The 18,028-nt window shown below is 46.8% G+C and overlaps 1 protein-coding gene and 1 pseudogene across 4 annotated transcripts in view; one reads left to right on the forward strand and one right to left on the reverse strand.

Moving 5' to 3' along the window:
• Positions 1-6,844, forward strand: part of LRRC20 (leucine rich repeat containing 20) — an 83,073-nt gene extending 76,229 nt beyond the window's left edge. For all 4 annotated transcript variants that reach the window (XM_023509560.1, XM_023509562.1, XM_023509561.1 and 1 more), the window contains one exon: positions 6,670-6,844. In XM_023509560.1, the coding sequence (XP_023365328.1) occupies positions 6,670-6,824 (155 nt within the window). In that variant the 3' untranslated portion in view covers positions 6,825-6,844. The remainder of the gene's footprint in view (positions 1-6,669) is intronic.
• LOC100958446 lies at positions 3,844-4,248 on the reverse strand (annotated as a pseudogene).
• Positions 6,845-18,028: the final 11,184 nt, after the last annotated feature.

Below are 18,028 nucleotides of genomic sequence, written 5' to 3' on the forward strand. Positions count from 1 at the left end.
AAAAAAAAAAAAAAAGTAAAGGGTATATGATGTTTTCTCTATTGTTTTAGTTTTGAAACTTCTTGTAAATTTGCAATTATTTCCAAATGAAAGGGAGAAAAAGAGACTTTAAGAAAACAATATTCAAATTTTCAAAGTAAAAACAAATTTAAGACTTTTTAAAACTAAAGTCTGAAAATATGTGAATGAAAGCCAGGCTCCTACTGTGTGGTTCCAATTATACAAACTTCAGGAATAAGCCAAATTAATAGGGAGGAAAATTATGGGCTCTAAACTGGAGTTTAGAACATTGTGGGAGTTCTCAGAGTGTTTTCTATCTTATTTCTCCGTATACATTTCTGTACGTATATGGAGAAAATCAAGCTGTCCTCCTACCTGCACTTTAAGCAACGCATGTGTATCTCAAATTAAAAGTTTTTATCCAGCAAGTCTATGAAAAGCTGCTCAACATCACTAGTCACTAGATAAATGCAAATTGAAACCACAGAGAAATATTGATACTATCTCACACCCACTAGGATGGCTACTATTAAAAAAAAAAGAAAGCCAGAAAACAAGTGTTAGTGAAGATGTGGAAAAGTGGGAACTCTTATGCATAGTTGGTGGGAATGTAAAAAGAAAAGATACGGCCACTAAAGAATGGCTGTTGTTTAAAAAATGAAACACAGAACTCCCACATGATCCAGAAATTCCATGTCTACATACATACATAGGCAGTCCCCAAGTTACAAACATCTGACTTATGTATAACTCACACTGACAAATGGAGACTATTACAGTAAGTGACCGAGTTACATGCCTCTGACTGATGCATGACTCATACTTACAAATGGAGGCTATCACAGGTAATAGGTAAATGTACTTGTTCCAGCTCACAAACAAGATAGGTACTAGGTGTGTAAGCTAGGGACAGGTTTGAACCTGTTATCCAAAAAAATGGAAAGCAGGGTATTAAAGAAGTATTTGTACACCCATGTTCATAGCAGCACTATTCATGATAGCTAAGAGGTACAAGCAACCCAAGTGTCCACCAGCAGAAGGATGATGAGTAAACGATGTGGGGTATCCACACATCAGAACATTATTCAGCCTTAAAAAGGAAAGAGATTCTGACGCCTACTAGAAAATGGATGAACCCTGGGGACACTGTGCTCAGTGAAGTAAGCCAGTCACAACATCATACACAAACATTGTATGATTCCACTTAGATGAGGTATCTAGACTAGTCAAATTCACAGAGACAGCAAGTAAAGTGGTGGCCTCCAGGAGCTGAGAGGGAGGGGAGATAGAGAGATTTGTTCAAATGGGTACAGAGTTTCAGTTTTGCAAGATAGAGATCTGGAGATTGGTTACACATGGTGAGAATGTACATGTACTTGACACTACTGAACTATACACTTAAAATGGCTAGGATGGTAAATGATGTGTGTATTTCTCACAATTAAATATAAATGTAAAAAAACAGAAAGGATTTTTAGGGGTGCTTAATGAAAAAATATTGAAATGGAATGAGGTCTATAGCACAATACCATTTACCTAATTCAAAAATATGGGCATAACACTAACCACCGTGGTTCAAAATTAAAAACAACCTACCACAAAAACAAAAACCCTTTGCTCTGGCCAACACACAGTGCTCAGGCAAGGACAGGAGCTGGTTCTTGCCATCACTGTCACCCTGAGGTTGTTCAGGACTCAGTGGGGAAGGCCTGGCCCTGCCCTGCGTGAGGGTGGGAGGTTATTGGGGATCTGGCTGCTCACAGAGTGAGATGCAGGCAGAGGGAACACAGGTAGAGCCTCAGCTGGACAGGGCTTGCCTCGAGGGCAACCCAGCCATGGGGCTATGCCTTGTAGCATTCCCTCCAGGTCATCAGGGGCCTACTATCCAGTCACTGTTCTGAGAGCCTCATATTGTCTTGTCTAATCCTTAGAACAACCCCCTTGGATTGGTGCTGCAACAACCCCATTTCACAGACATGGAAACTGAGTCACGGAAAGTTTGATTACTGGTAACTTGCACAAAGATGCACAAAAGCAGTTATCCCTCAGGGTTCCCTGAGAACCGATGGGAGTGCCTGGCTCCTCCTGGGCTGGGAGGTCCCACAGTCCATGTAGTTTCAAGCTACCTGCAGGTCTGGGCCCTGAGATCTGGACCTGGAAGCCTCAAAATGCCACTAAGCCTCGAGATCCCCCAGTCTTCCATCCTCCTACCCCCCAACCCCACCACACTTAGGCCCCTACTCTTTGGCTCTGTCTCTCTCCAACCACAAGCTCCCTGGCATTCCAATCCTGTCTGTCCTTCAAGGCCTAACTCACCTGCCACCTCTGAGCCCAGCCTGGCTACTCCCTCCCTGAACTCCTGCAACCTTTTTGAGAATTGGATTCAAGCCTAGAGTCAGCTTACATGAGCTTGTCACCTTAGGCAAGTTATTTGACTTGTCTGGGCCTTGCTTTCCTTTGATGATAGTACTGACATTCACTGAATATTGTGTGGAGTACTTAGTTTGTCTTATTTGTCTTGAAAAAATCCTGCGAGGTATACACTGTAGTATTATTATTACCCTGAGATGAATTTAGTAATTTGCTTTTGGCCACACAACTGTCACATGGCAGAGCTGGGAACTGAACTGAAGCCTGAGTAATCCTAAAGGTGAGGTGGGGGGAACTAAAGTGTCAGCAAGTGTTAATACAGCGAGCTGCTGCCTTGTTCTGGTCTTTTTATTTAAAAAAATTGAGGTGAAATTCACATAACATGAAATGAACCACTTAAACACTTAAAATACACAATTGAGTGGCATTTCATGCATTCATAACATTGTACAACCATCACCTCTATCTAGTTCCAAAATACTTTTCGCTACCCAAAAAGAGAACCCATACCCATTAAGCCAGCCGTTCTCAACCTGTCGACTGTGACCCATTTGAGGGTCTCCAGCATATCAGATATTTACATTTCGATTCGTAACAGTAGCAAAATTATAGTTATGAAGTAACAATGAAAATAATTTTATGGTTGGGAGTCACCACAACATGAGGAACTATATTAAAGGGTCACTGCATTAAGCAGTCACTCCCCAATTTCGTTCTCACACTACCTGTTTGAGGAAGGATTCATTATTCCCATTTTTAAAATTAGGAAACTAAAGTACAGGGAAGCAATAAAAGTTAGTAGGTGGTAAAGCTGGGCCTTCAGTATAGGTGTCTATTAAGTTCCGTGTCTATGATGCGAGGCTACGCTGCCTCTTCATTCAGAGCTCAGAATACTGGACCTTGAATTAATTAGTAGATCATTATCTTGTATATGTTACAAAGTGAGATTTTTGCCAAGTTTTGGGAAATGCCAAAACTAGGATCATTATATAAGGGAAGTAGATGACAATTTGAACTTGATTTGCAAAATTTATACATTAAATTTTAGAAACTAGAGCCCTGACAAGGGAAAAGCTTGTTTTGACTCTAGGAAACATTTCAGTCTCTGGTTGGTGATCCAAATTAATATATTCTGGAACTTCCCCCCAGATAGCTCTTAGGAAGGACACATTGTTAGAGTCCTGATAAATTCAAATTTTAAGTAACCCCCCTTAGCTAGACCCAGGATGGTCACTCCTCCTTCTTAAGGACTCTCCTGGGCCATAATGGATCAGATGATGTGATAAAGGGTGGCGTTCCCACAGTTAAGAAGAACCTCCGTATCAAGCAGAGTCCTATGGATGAAAAAAATTCAAAAGAAAAAAAAATAGAAAAAGCAAAAGAAGCATTTTTATAGGTTACTATACGTAGCCTTATCTCTCTTAGCGAAAATAGTCTTTTTGTGTTGTTCAGTAAAGTTTTATTTCTCCAAATATATGGTTGATGGGACCCTGTTCATGCATCTTCACCAGCAGCTGGGGCATCTCCACCCTTGGCGTATCTGGTGTAAATTACTTGAGCTCTGTGCTTTGAAACCAGTTTGATCACTCCTTTACTAAGGAGCTCCTGCAGGGCCGGCCTGGCCAGGGAACCTCGAATCTTCAGTCTCTCAGAGACCACAACTGGGATGATTGGGATGATAAGCTTATAGTTGGGAACTTCCTTACAGAGTTTGTCATACGTAACTTTCTCAAACCAGACTAGGTTGTTGAGCTTGTCCCGAACTTTGCCTTTGGACCACTTCTTTTTGACTTTGTCCCCAGATTTGTCCACTGGGTCTTTGTCTTTCTTGGCTGACTTTCTGGCATCTTTCTTCTTCTTCTTGTCCTTGGGTGGCATTGTGAAGCTTGGAGAGGAACTGCCACTACCGCAGCCTAGCTAAGATGTTGGACAAAAAAAAAAAAGCAGCAAAAATATTCTTAAATTCATGCATGTAATATTCTTTGGGGTTTAGTAAGCTTTATTGAGATGTAATTCACATACTATATAATTCACTCATTTAAAATATACAATTCAGTGAGTTTTGGCATATCACATTATTAAAATGTTAAGTTGTGATAAAATATACATAACATAAAATTTGCCATTTTGAACTTTTTTTTTTTACTTTCTACTTGTGATTTCATTTATTTCTTACGATAGTCCTGCCAGGCAGGTAGCGTTTTCCCATTTAACAGATGAGGAAGGTCAAAGAACTTTTGCAAAGTGATGGGGCTGGCATGAGGAAGAGTCTGCATCTTAACCTGGTTCTGCAAATTTCATGATCTTCATCCCTTTGGAGGTCTTCCAATTCCCAACTCCTCCCATCACTTCCCCTACTTAAGTTCTCCTGCTACTAACTGGCTTCTGTGCATTTTTTAATTTATCCCTGAAGGCAAGAAATTCTCACGAAACTGTTCAGTTATCAAGAACTGGGTTGATAGGGTTTGGATGTTGGGCTCCTCCAGACCTCATGTTGAAATTTGATCTCCAGTGTTGGAGGAGGGGTGTGGTGGGAGGTGTTCAAGTTCCTGCTTTATTGGTATTGGTTGTTTAAAGGGCCCCAACACCCCCTCCTCCTTCTCTTGCTCCCACATTTGCCATGTGAAACACCTGCTCCTGGTTTTCCTGCCGGCTTGATTGGAAACTCCTTGAAGTCCTTACCAGAGGCAGATGCTGGCACCATGAGTCTTGTATAGTCTACAGAACTGTGAGCCACTTAGACCTCTTTTCTTCATGAATTACTCAGCCTTGAGTATTCAAGGTGTCCATTCGCATTCCTGGGTCCTATGCGCACTCCTGAGGTGAGAATGGCAGGGTCCCCTGATGGGCAGCGTCTGGACTCCTTGCACAGGAGCAAGGAAGGAATGGCTTTTCTCTGCACTCTGGCAGTGTTCATAGGCAGACACAGGATCCTAATGTCTCTATTGATGCAGAATTGTCAAAGGGACTTCAGATGCCTACTAATCCCTGATTCTCACAGTGTGCCCCGAACAGTCCTGGGAATTCATGTCTTAGGCTGCATGCGGTTTTCTGAAGATTAATTTGTTGTCTTGTGCCATGCCTGTTGAAAGAGCTGTGCTCCATTTTGAACTTTTTAAAAAAATTTTTTTAAATTTAATATGAGGCTACAATTGATTAGGTGACAATGTTTGTATTTGTTAGGTAAGGTCCCTGTTGTGGTTGTGTCCTGCACCCGAGAGATGTGCCTTATACCCTTATGTTGTGCCCGTTAGGTGGGAGCACACCATTTTAAACATTTTTAAACATATCCCCAAATGTCGTTGGCGTTAATTACATTCAGCAATGTTTGTTTGTTTGTTTGTTTTTTGAGACAGGAGCCTCAAGCTGTCCCCCTGGGTAGAATGCCGTGGCATCTCAGGTCACAGCAACCTCCAACTCCTGGGCTCAAGCAAGTCTCCTGCCTCAGCCTCCCAAGTAGCTGGGACCACAGGCGCCCGCCACAACGCCCGGCTATTTTTTGGTTGCAGCCATCATTGTTGTTTGGCGGGCCTGGGCTGGATTCAAACCCGCCACCTTGGGTGTACATGGCTGGCGCCTTAGCCACTTGAGCCACAGGCACCGAGCCTCATTCAGCAATGTTTTGCAACCATCACCACTATCTATTTTCACAATTTTCATCACCCCAACAGAAACTGTAACTATTAAGCACCAACTCCCGCTCCTCCTCCTCCACCCACTCGTAGCAGCTGTTCTACTTTCTGTTTCCATGAATTTGGCCACTCCAGATACCTCACATGAGTGAAATCATATTTGTCATTTTGTGCCTGCCTTTTATTAGCACACTGTTTTCAAAGTTCATCCATGATGTAGCATGTATCAGGAGTTCATTTCTTTTTAAGGCTGCATATATGTTCCCTGGGGTGTTCAGGCCACATTTTGTTTATGCAGTAATCCGCTGTTGTGAACAGTGCTGCTGTGAAAGTTCTCATGAAACTATTTGTTGGGATCCTGTTTTTAATCCTTTCAGTTCTGCCTCTCAGTAAAATTACTGGGTTAGGTAGCAATCTTATGTTTAACTTTTTGAGAAGCCTGGTCCTTATTTTTTAGATGTTTTCCTCTATGTCATGGTAATATCCTGGTGGCCATGGTTGCCCCTGGTGTAGGGCTGAGCACCAGGAGGAGCTGAGCCCCCCTGCAGTGGGTATGGGAGAGCTGCTACTCACCACCATGTGCTCAAAGGCTTCCTGGCCCACCATCCTTCTTCTTTGCCTGCTCAGAATGCTAGCCCCTCTAACCTGTCCCCTCTGTCCCCAACAGATGTGCCTGTGGAGAAGCTGGCCGCCATGCCGGCCTTGCGCAGCATCAATCTCCGCTTCAACCCACTCAATGCCGAGGTGCGCGTCATCGCCCCACCGCTCATCAAGTTTGACATGCTCATGTCTCCAGAGGGCGCACGGGCCTCCCCACCGTAGGCCACCTTCCTCACGCCCGCCCAGCAAGGGACAGAGGCCACTGGCCTGGCACCCTGAGGGGAGGGAGGCCCATGGGCCCATGGGAGGCCAAGCTTGGGGGGTAGGGGGCGGGTGGGCTGTACAGCGTGTGGTGGGCAGGGGTGCAGCCAGTCCAGGATAGACAGCTTACAGCGGTAGTGGACTTGGAACGCCCAAGGGAGGAGGCAAGATGGGGGCTACAGCCTGGACTTGGGCACTCACAGCTGCTGTGCAGACGTGGGCAGATCCCCTGCCCTCTCTGAGCCTTGTTACTTGGAGAAAGGGCTCCTTGGAGGTTGTTTAGGCAGTACGTGCCTCCAAGTTACCTCCAAATCACTGGGTACCTCTGAGCCCTCAGAGGAGCATTGCTGAGCATTTTCTGGGCCCCTGTGGGTTTGGGGCCTTATTTCTAGTCCCGAGAACCAGTCGCTGCTCTGAGAAGAGTAGAAGACAGCTTCCATCTATTTATTGCTTCCTGAGACCCGACCCAGATGAGACCCTTCACAGGGCCCCATCCTCAGCCCTGGGGTCCCTGGCCTGGCAGGCTGGTCGGTCCCCTGCTAGGAGAGGGCTGGGGCTCTTGCTTCCTGGTAACACCTGTGGTTTGGAGAACCCTGACCTCTCACCCCCCAGGTGTCCTCCTCTGTGGAGCAAACACACTCAGAGTGCCCCAGACCCCACCTGGTCTGAACCTTTGTTTGGGTCTGTAGAGTTACCTGGGGCAAAGTCAGGCCAACCAAATCCTATGTCTTGTGGACCAGTGGCCACTTTACCACTCTTAGAGTTAGGCTATTCAGAGCTGAGACCACCACTCAGCACAGTAATCCCTTACCCTTGCCTGGGTGTCCTGTCTCTTGGTGAGGAGCTGACAGGTTGGGCCATTGTTAGCCTGCCACTGAGTGCTCTGTCCCCCAGGGAGACATTGGTGACTATGTTCATTTCCCCAGGCCTGGTTGGTCAAACTCTGGGAAAAGAGTGTTCAGGATCAGGAGGTCAAGACTCCTGACAGGATCTCTACGGATACCGAGTCTAGCTGTGGACACTGGGGGCAAGTAGGGGCTGATGTGCAGGCTGGGCTGGCCCACCCACCCTATGTCCTGGTGTGGAGTTTCTCCTTGTTGAGAAAGACGCATCCTTTTCTGACGTGCACAAAGGCAAAGTATGGCCAGCGCCTCACAGCCCCAGGTGTGGTCTGAGGAGCAGCAGCAGTGTTACCTGGGAGTATGTTAGAAATGGAGAGTCTCAGGCACCACACAGACCTGCCAACTCAGACCCTGCATTTTACCAAGACCCCCAGATGACTCCCGCAAGCACTTTATAGTTGGGGAAGCAAAAGTGTAGAGGTGACCCTGGGCATGTCCTTGGAGTAGAGGTGAAAGTTCTATCAGTTCTTCCCTGCCACCTCCAGGGAGTTGTGCTCAGCCTTCTCCTAACCCAGCTGTGGGGGACCATTGGCTTCTTAGATCTTTCCAGAGTCTGTGTGACACTCCCAAGGAAGGGAGTAAATTGAAGTCACAAGGAGATGAGGGTTGGGGGTGCCTGACCCTCTGGACTCTGCCTTTCTGGTTAACCCCTGCATGCCAAGTTAACTGCCTGCTGACCCAGGTACCTCTCCTCAGGCCCTGTGAAGGGGGTGCTTCCGGAAGTGTTCTACTCTGCTTGGAGAGTTTCCCCTTGCCTCCCTGGGAAAGCTTGGGCAGTCAGAAAAGCTCCCGAATCAGAGCTCACTGTGTGAGTGAGCCTTTTAGCTTCAGTCTGCAATAAAGAATGTGTTGGTTTCATCTGCCTGCTTGGTATTTGATTCATTTTCACTGTTCAGACCTCCTGTAACCTGGATGTCAAACCGACCTACATGCAGGAAGGACTGACCTCATGTTAAAAGCACAAAGTAAAGAAAGCTAGACTGGGGTGATACTTGGGTTAGCCACAGGTGGGCACAGAATCAGGGCAACCTTACTGGTCCATGCCGCAGGGCAGGGGGAGAGTGTGTACCTGAGGAAGGGTGAGGAGGCCCACTGTCTCTGAAGTTCCCCTTCCTGGTGCCAGAAGTTACACCCTTAGTAATTTGTTCCTCTGAGTCCACGCAACATCAGCACCAGGTAGCTGGCTAGAAATGCCAGTTCTTGGCTCCATCCCAGATATGCAGTATCAGAAACTGGAGTGGGGCCCAGCCCTCTGTTTTATCAAGCCCTGGGGTGGTTCTGGTGCATGCTGAAATCAGAGAACCACTGGGGGTTTAAGGTTAAAGTTGAGTTTTATTTTTTAAATGAGAGATCAGGTTAAGTTTGCCTTGAGTCTTAGGCCAGATGCTCCATTTTTTATTTAACAAACACATACAGAGCTTAGTGGATAATGTGCTTAGACAGGAAATGTCTAAGCCCATTACAGATATTAATTCATTTAATCCCTGTAACAATCCTAGCTAGCTTTGTGATTTGGACAAATCTCTTTCCCTCTGCAGGCCTTGTTTCCCATCCGTAAAATGAAGAGGCTGCACCGGGAGCTCCCCAAGGGCTTTCCAGAACTCATTTGTTTGGTCACTATTTTTCAGCTTCTGAGGGCTCTGCTGTTGTCTCTAACTTTCCCTATGGATCAGCATAGACTTGGGGTGCTGCTCTCCTCCAGCCCAAAGGGCAGAGAGCGGACTACCCCCAGCCCCCGCCGTGCAAGTAAAAGTTGTAAATAACTTTATAGTTCATTCTAGAAGCTTTCTGAAAGAATCTACTGCCTGCGGTTTCCTGTTGGATGCTGGCTCACCACAGTCCCCCAGATCAACCTGCTGCTCAGACCAGCCGATCTGCTCTTCCCGCCGGGAGGGAGAGCTCTACCTCAACAGTTCCTCTGGTGTGTTCGACTGGGCAGGCAGTCAGAAAATGAGGAAAGTTCAGAGTCTGGTTTTAGGTGGGGCTTGCAAGGCAGGGGAAGAAGCCAAATGATTAGGACTGGGTAAAGATCGTGACATGATTTAGGATCAGGGGACACAACAAAGGAGAAGTGAGACAAAGGGTTTAAGAGTCTTGGGTGGAAACTTTCTTTTGATGCAATTAAGAGTTGAGTGGTTTGATGTTACTTTAAATGATTCTTTCAGAAAGCTCCTAGAATGAACTATAAAGTTATTTACAACTTTTACTTCCTGGGCAAACTTTCCTGGATAGTACAGTTATGTTGGAGAAGACGGTGGAGTAATAAAGTTAATGTAGTGAGGTGTGTGAGGCTAGAGAGCTTTGGGATTCTCCCCCAAAATACCATGTTGGACTCCACGGCCCTGTCTTGGAGCTGCCCTTTACAAGAAACATGCCTGTCCCTTCTCAGATAGCCAGCCGTGGGGAACAGGGAGCAGTTCTTGGCAGGGCAAGAGTTGGCAGCTGCACTAGAAGGTGAGAAGCCCTGGGTGAGAAGCCATGGCCAGGAAGGGTGGGTCTGGGAAAAGGGCATAACTCGGGGCTTCTGGGCAGGAAAAACCCCTGGGCTTGTGAGCAGTCAGGCCATGCCCTATGTGTCTCGGGGCCAAGAAGGCCAGGTCCATGCCTGAGAAAAGAGACCAGCTGCGTTAGATCCAAGCAAGAGTGCTCAGGGACCTCTTGGTGTTCATTGGCACCGGGCAGGCACTGGTCTGTTTTCTCATTTATTATTAGCAACAGACCTCTTGGTGCTCACTCTATGGATGAGGAAAGAGGGTTAAAAGGTTAGCACATGACTCAAAAGGAGCATGGATGGGCTTTGTTTCTACTGGGCTGCTTTGGTGCTACAAGCCTGGGGTCTTTGCCATGAGCCCCAGACCTGGAGGAGTCTGGCTTAGACAGAAGTAGTCGATGTCCTTTCTATCCTATTCCTGTGAAAAGGCCTCTCTGAGCCTTTACTTTCCTCATCTATAAAATGGGTGCTAACACGGCCTACCCAGACGCCATAGGCTTAACAACAGATGATGTGGGTAAGTACATCAGCATCGTGCCCATTTCACACACCAAGGGCTTCCTCTCACATTTCCTTATGCCCGCCCTATTGGGCACACCCTGTAGTCCCAATAAGAGCCTTGCCTTCTCAGGGCAATGCAGAGCTCATGCCCCATACTTCTGCAGCGTACCTGCACACCAATGGGAATCACAGGGAATAAGAAGACTGACAGCTCCCCAAGCACTCCATCTTCCAAGTTCAGGGGTTTACAAAGCCTCCACTGCAGGCCTTGGAGGACGGCTAATGACGTGGGATGATGAAGAGTTCAAGGCCCTACCCAGGAGCCACCTGGGGCCTGTGCAGCTCTACCTATGTACATTTAAATTCACACCAGCAGAGGCACCTGGCACCCTCCTTCCTGTAGGTGGGAAGCACTGGAAGGTGGACTTTGTAGGGCTGCCTTGGCCATGACTTCAGGGGTGTCATTCACAATGCATCTCAGATAGAAAACAAGAATGGGTCCCCTGGAGTTGTGCAAGAGGGAATGATGTATCTATAGACTGTTTCTAAGAGAATGAATCATAGGGCTTTTAAAGATGCAGATTCCTAGGCCCATTTGAGATCCTAGTAAGCCAGACTCTGGAATTAGGGCCCATACCTCTGCACCTTAAAGAGTCCCTGTTTATCTTGCAACCCGCACCCAGAGGATCTTTTTAAATCCTAAGTCAGTCTTCTGTTCCAAGTCCAGCAGTGGCATTCATTTCCTCTGATGTGGAAGCCAAGGCCTTACAGTGATCTTGAAGGCTGCATGTCATCTGCTATCTATTACTTCTCTGTGTTCTCCAAACATACTGGATACCAGCTGTTCCTCCAGTGGCCCAAGTGTGCTATACCTCAGACCTTTGCATTGGCTGCCCTGACTCAGATACTCCTCTGGCTAACTCCCTTATTTCCTTCAAGTCTTAGCTCAAGTCAACACCTACCCTAACCACCCTATTGCTCCATTCTACCCACCCCGCTTAATCTGCTCAGCCTTTTCTTTCATCCCCAGTGATTTTCATCTAATATATTCTATCAATACTTGTTATCTATTGCTAATTATCTGTCTACTCCAGCCAGAATAAACTTTCTATGAAGGAGGGATCTTTGTCTTGGTCTCTGCTGTTTCCCTTAGAGCAATGCCTGGCACGTGTCTATTTACTGAGTGACTAAACAGATAAATGGTTGATGCACACTGAGGCTTGGGGACCTCTACTTGCGAGAAAATTGCTATCGGATATCACCTACCAGCCCAAGTTCAGGTCCTATATTAAATACCTGTGTTTCCCACCAGGAAAGTTTGCTTCCATGGGACTGAATAACAGTAGGAAGTTTTCCTCACTTTGGTATTTACAGACCCTCACAAGCATGGTATTGCAGCTGGAGCTTTCCCTATGTCGACTGGCCAGAAACTAGCATGCTTGACCCAAGCAAGGATAGACAGTCTCCAACACTGCCCAGGAGCCTGCATGTGCCTAAAAGCCCACCAGGATGAGGTCACTGCTTTTGGTTAAGCACTGCCCTCTTATTTCAACCACCATCAGGATTTAGAAGTAGATTCCTAGAGAAAAAGTTGAGGGATTAGACCAGGCTCTTGCTACTCAAAGTGTGGTTCTCAGATGATCAATCAATAGTACCTGGGAGTGTATTAGAAGTATGAATCTGGGGCGGCACCTATGGCTCAGTGAGTAGGGTACCGGCCCCAAATACTGAGGGTGGCAGGTTCGAGCCCAGCCCCTGGCCAAACTGCAACAAAAAAATAGCCAGGCGTTGTGGTGGGTGCCTGTAGTCCCAGCTACCTGGGAGGCTGAGGCAAGAGAATCGTCTAAGCCCAGGAGTTGGAGGTTGCTGTGAGCTGTGATGCCACAGCACTCTACCAAGGGCAGTAAAGTGAGACTCTGTCTCTAAAAAAAAAAAAAGAAGTGTAGAATCTGGGTCCCTCCCAGACTTACTGAATCAGAATCTGCATTTCAATCCCCTTGTGGTTTGTGGCCATGAACGTCTTGCTGACCAATAACAGTCAAATTTTGTTTTTTGTTTTGTTTTTTATTGGAAACAAATCCATAAGTTAACAAGCAGCTTCACAGAATTCATGCTCTGAATTAACAGGAATTACAAAATTACAATAGCACATTCTCACGGGCAGGCAGTGCTTTACACATGCAGTTATCATCCTGGTGTCTTTTGCAGGTTTGGGGTGATATTTCCTAGTAATAGAGTCCTGCAATAAGATGGCTTTTCAGTGTTTACATTCTCAGGACCAAGTTTATCAGACACTCTGTGCTTTTGTTTGTTTGTTTATTTGAGACTGAATCTTACTATGTTGCCCTTAGTAGAGTGCTATGGCGTCACAGCTCACAGCAACCTCAAACTCTTGGCTTAAGTGATTCTCTTGCCTCAGCCCCCCTTATAGCTGGGACTATAGATGCCTGCTACAAGAACCAGCTATTTTTTGGTTGTAGTTGTTGTTTGGCAGACCTGGGCTGGATTTGAACCCTCCAGCTCCGCCAGTGTATGTGACTGGCGCCCTAGCCACTGAGCTATAGGCGCCTAACCAGAAAAGTTTTTGCTAGAGAAAACTTGAGGGGAAAGGAAAAAAATGGAAGTGCAAAAAAGAGTACAGGAGGTGAGAAGCAGCTAAAATAAAAATATGTGCTAGCAGATGACCATGTGTCTGTGAGTACGCTGAGTATTCTCCACTTACCATCTCATTTAATCCCTGCAGCAACATGGGAGGCAGCTACTATTTCTATTTCAATTGCATAGATGAAGAAACTGAGGCTTGGAGAGGACAACCAGGCCAAGATCAGATATTAGTTGGGCAGGGTGGGGCAACCTGGACTCAATCCGGGCCTTTTGACCAGAGCCCATGTCTCTTAGAATCTGAGTCCAGGGCCCAGGGAATAGTTTAGAGAAGGCCCATCTAAGCTGGTTCAGGCCTCTGGGCTGCCCCCAGCTGGCCCAGAGAGCTGCCCAGATGTTCCCAAGAGTCCTCACCACCTTCTCTAGAGATGATTCTCCTGGCCCAGTGGCTGGAATCATTCCAGACCCAGTGCCTACCCCAGAAGCTCTCACCTGCTCCACCAGGGTACAGAACCCAGCCAGACAGCTGGAGTTGCTCAGGGCAGCCAGCTGCATTCTATTCTTACATCTGACTCTCTGGAGGAGAAAGTAGAGCGAGAAAGTTCTGGTCCAAACGTCTCCCACTTTTCAGATGGGAACATCGAGTCCCCAAGGCAGTGTTCCAGGGTGTTCCAAAGGGCATGTACAGTGACTCACTCAAGGATGTGCAGGGAGTAGGTAGCAGAGCCCAGAAAAAGGTCCAAGCTACTTGGCTCCCCATCTGGGGCTCTCCCTGTGGCCCTGGTGGGGTCCTGGGCCACAGGAACCTTGGGAGCTTCTCTACCCAGCACTCCCAGCCTTTACTTTGGCCCTGCTGCCCTGGCTGTGCTGTGGGAGTGAATCAGCCATTCAAACCCTCACTTGTCATTTATAAATGCAGATAACAACTCTGAGGCGCTTCCCTGGGGAGAGCTGACTAATAAACATTCTAAAACATTTTGAAGGAAGTGCTCTTCCGAGGCTAGTTAAGAAGAAGGACGGTGCCTGCTGGTTCCCAAAGGCAGGGACTCAACTCCTGTCGGCCTCAGCCGCTCTGCAGCTCCCCTGGCTTTGCTCTTCAAGGGAACAGCCCCTCCTCTCCAACAACCACTAACAAACATTCTGAAAATGCAGGCTCTGTGCTGGGGTCTGATTTCCAGGAGCCATAGTCCCACCACGTCAAGACATGACCCCCTTGCCTGTGGGTTCTTTTCAAAATGATGGGCCACCCAATGGCCCTTCTTGTCCCAAAGGCCCATGTGCACTTCCACCCAGAGAGAGAGACCAAATCTCCTATCGGAGATGCCTGGCTTCCCCACCATGGGGGGAAGGGTCCCATAGGACACTCTGGTTTCATGCCAGCCCTTCCCCTGGGCACCTACCAACTCTCCCAAGCATCTCAGGACATGCTCAAAGGATAGGGAGTACGGAGGATAGGGAGTACGTGTGTGAGACCAGCGGAGACCTGTCTCCACCCACTGAGGGCCTGTGACCAGGAAGGATGCTAGGACAGGGTGTTCTGCAGGGCATGAGAAGGGGTCTCTGTTCTCTGAGGGTGTCATAGACTGAGTGTTTGTGTCCCTCCAAAATTTATACATTGAAGTTCTAACCACACAGATCATACACACAACAACCATATTTGGAGACAGTGCCTGTAGGAAATACTTAAAGTTAAATGAGGTCATGGGATGGGGCTCTGATCCCCAAGGATTAGGGCCCTTACAAAAAAAGAAACTAGAGCTCACTCTCTCCCATGTGTAGGAAAGGCCATGTCTACATGCCAGAAACCAAATTGGACTGGGACTTCGATTTTCCAATTGCCAGAACTATGATAAACAAATTTCTGTTGTTTAAGCCACCAAGCCTGTGATATTTTGTTATAGCAGCCTGAGCAGGCTATAGAGAGGGAGGGCCATAGACTAGTTGGGAAGACAGGTAGGGGGAAAAAATATTACTGGAATGTCACAAACAGTGGTTCTAAAATTTTGATGTACATTGGAATCACCTGGGAATCTTTAAAAACTTACCTGCTTCCCACACCCAGACATTCTAATTCAACTGGTATGGGGTGTGACCTGAGTGCTGAGGTGGGGAGGGCTTAAAAACTCCCCAGGCAATTCTAAAGTGCAGCTTGGACAGGGCTTACGCCTGTATCCTAGCAATCCTGGCACTCTGGGATGCCTAGGCAGGTAGATTGCTTGAGCTCAAGAGTTTGAGACCAGCACACACAGGAGCAAGACCTCATCTCTACTAAAAATAGAACTAAACTAGCCAGGTGTTGGGTGGGCACCTATAGTCTCAGCTCATCGAAAGGCTGAGGCAAGACGGTTGCTTGAGTCCAAGAGTTTGAGGCTGCTGTAAGCTATGACAACATGACACCCTAGCCAGGTTGAATAAGACTTTATCTAGAACAGAATAGAATAAAAATAAAGTGCAATAGAGTTTGGGAACCACTGGCCCGAGAGCTATTCTGAATACATGGAAGCAGAGAGGAAAAGATGGGATAAAGGACAGGCTAATGGGCAGGTGAAGGGGGGACAGGAGATGGGGTACCAGAAGATACCCAGGCAGAGAGCACAGCACAGAGCAGTTAGAGGACCTGAAAGGTGCTTGGAGGGTGCTGGGGTAAGAGGGAGAAACAGTAGGATCTGAGGGTGGAGAAGTGAACAGTGACCGCGCCCTGGGCAGCTTGGATGACATGCAGAGGGGCTTATGTTCAAACCAGGGGTACCTGGAACCCCTTAAGAGAATGGAAACGGGTGGGCATGATTAGATTCATGACAGGGGAAGATCACAGGGGATAATATGGTGTGTGGTAAAGTGATCATTCACTCACTCACTCATTCATAACCCCCAGAGTTGACCATGAACTCTATGAAGCCAGGACCTTCACGGAAGGGGGAAAGGCAAGGAGGGCTGCAGCAGTGATTCTTTACTTTTCCTGTACATCAGAATCACCTGGAGAGTTTGGGCTGCTCCCACTGAATCAAGTGAGCATCAAGAAGTCTGTCCTAGAGTGTAGGTTTTTCAACCTTTTTTTAAAATCTCATGGCACACTTGAACCTATAGTTAAACTTCCACTGTCATGGCACACTTAAATTACGTTGATCAAAAAAAAAAAAAAGACTAAAAGAGGACTATACTTACTGTACTATGAATGTCTTTTGAAAATAACTCAATTAATGATCTTTAAAATTTTTCACAGCACACCAAAGATCCTCTCACCGTGGCATACTAGTTGAAAATCATGGCTTGACACCCATAGCTCAGTGGTGAGGGTGCTGACAACATATACCGAAGCTCATGGGTTTGAACCCGGCCCTGGCCTGCTAAACAACAACAACAACAACAACAACAACAATGAAATAGGCAGGCATTGTGACAAGCACCTGTGGTTCCAGCTACTTGGGAGGTTGAGGCAAGAGAATTGCTTAAGCCCAAGAGTTTGAGGTTGCTATGAGCTGTGACAGCACAGCACTCTACCAAGGGCAACATAGTGAGACTCTGTCTCAAAAAAAAAAAAAAAAAGAAAAAAGAAAATCACTACTGTAGTGCCTAGAGTTTGGGGGCTGGTAATTTTTTTTAAGTTCCCCCCAAGAGATTCCAATATGCAGCGAGGAGTGAGACCCCCTAATCTACAGAGATTTGAGAAGTTGCAAAAGGGCTCTGAGCCAAATTTAGCCCATAGATAATATTTTGTCTGGCCTGCACAGTGTTTAAAAATAATTGGGAATTAATTGCCTGACATTTTAAAACTAGGAGCTGAAATTTCTTTATGGAAAAAACTGGATCTCTGGCTTCTAAAAAATTAGAAGAGTTGGCAACCTTGGGCCTACATTGCAACAGCAGTGATCTCCTGGAGCGGGGTAGCAGAAGCAGGCCACAAAGTGCCCAAGTGGGAAGCCATACCTGGTCACTCTCCCATATGCCTTGGCATCCATCTGGTCCCTGAGTTTGCCACCTGGTTTATGTCCAGATTATATAGGCAGGTGCCTTTCCCTGGGAGGACAAAACAGCTAAAGAAGTGGCCACAGGGGAGAGGGGAGATGATGATTTGGGACAGTAAGACATCCAGATGTGTGTCCACTGGAAGCTAGAGATGTGGGTGGCATTCACAGAATTAGGAGACCAGATTGGTGATCACCAAATGATTTGATTCGAATGCCATCTCTCTTTTCACACTGATGCTCAGAAAGGATCAGCAACTTGCCCATGCACAATATGCAGGGCTTGCTCTAGAACCAAAGGCTCTTGACTCCCAGATCACAAAGTCATGCAGCCCAACACGTGGCCCACCAGCCAGCTCTGGACCACAGCCAAATTGCTTTGCTCTGCCTTAGCTTCTCCAAAGCCACCTTAAACCTTCCCTCCCATATGATAGCACGTACTGTTTTGTCTTCTTCAAGAAGAAAGTCAGGCTTGGTGCCTATAGCTCAAGTGGCTAAGGCAGCAGCCACATACACCAGAGCTGGCAAGTTCAAATCCAGCCCAGGCCTGCCAAACAACAATGACAACTACAACCAAAAAATAATCAGGTGTTGTGGTGGATGTCCAACTACTTGGAAGGCTGGGCAAGAGAATCACTTAAGCCCAAGAGTTGGAGGTTGCTGTGAGCTGTGATGCCACAGCACTCTACCCAGGGCAACAGCTTG

The sequence above is a fragment of the Otolemur garnettii genome, unplaced genomic scaffold, assembly GCF_000181295.1.
Source record: "Otolemur garnettii isolate 467f Iridium unplaced genomic scaffold, OtoGar3 scaffold00008, whole genome shotgun sequence".
Lineage (NCBI taxonomy): Eukaryota > Metazoa > Chordata > Mammalia > Primates > Galagidae > Otolemur > Otolemur garnettii.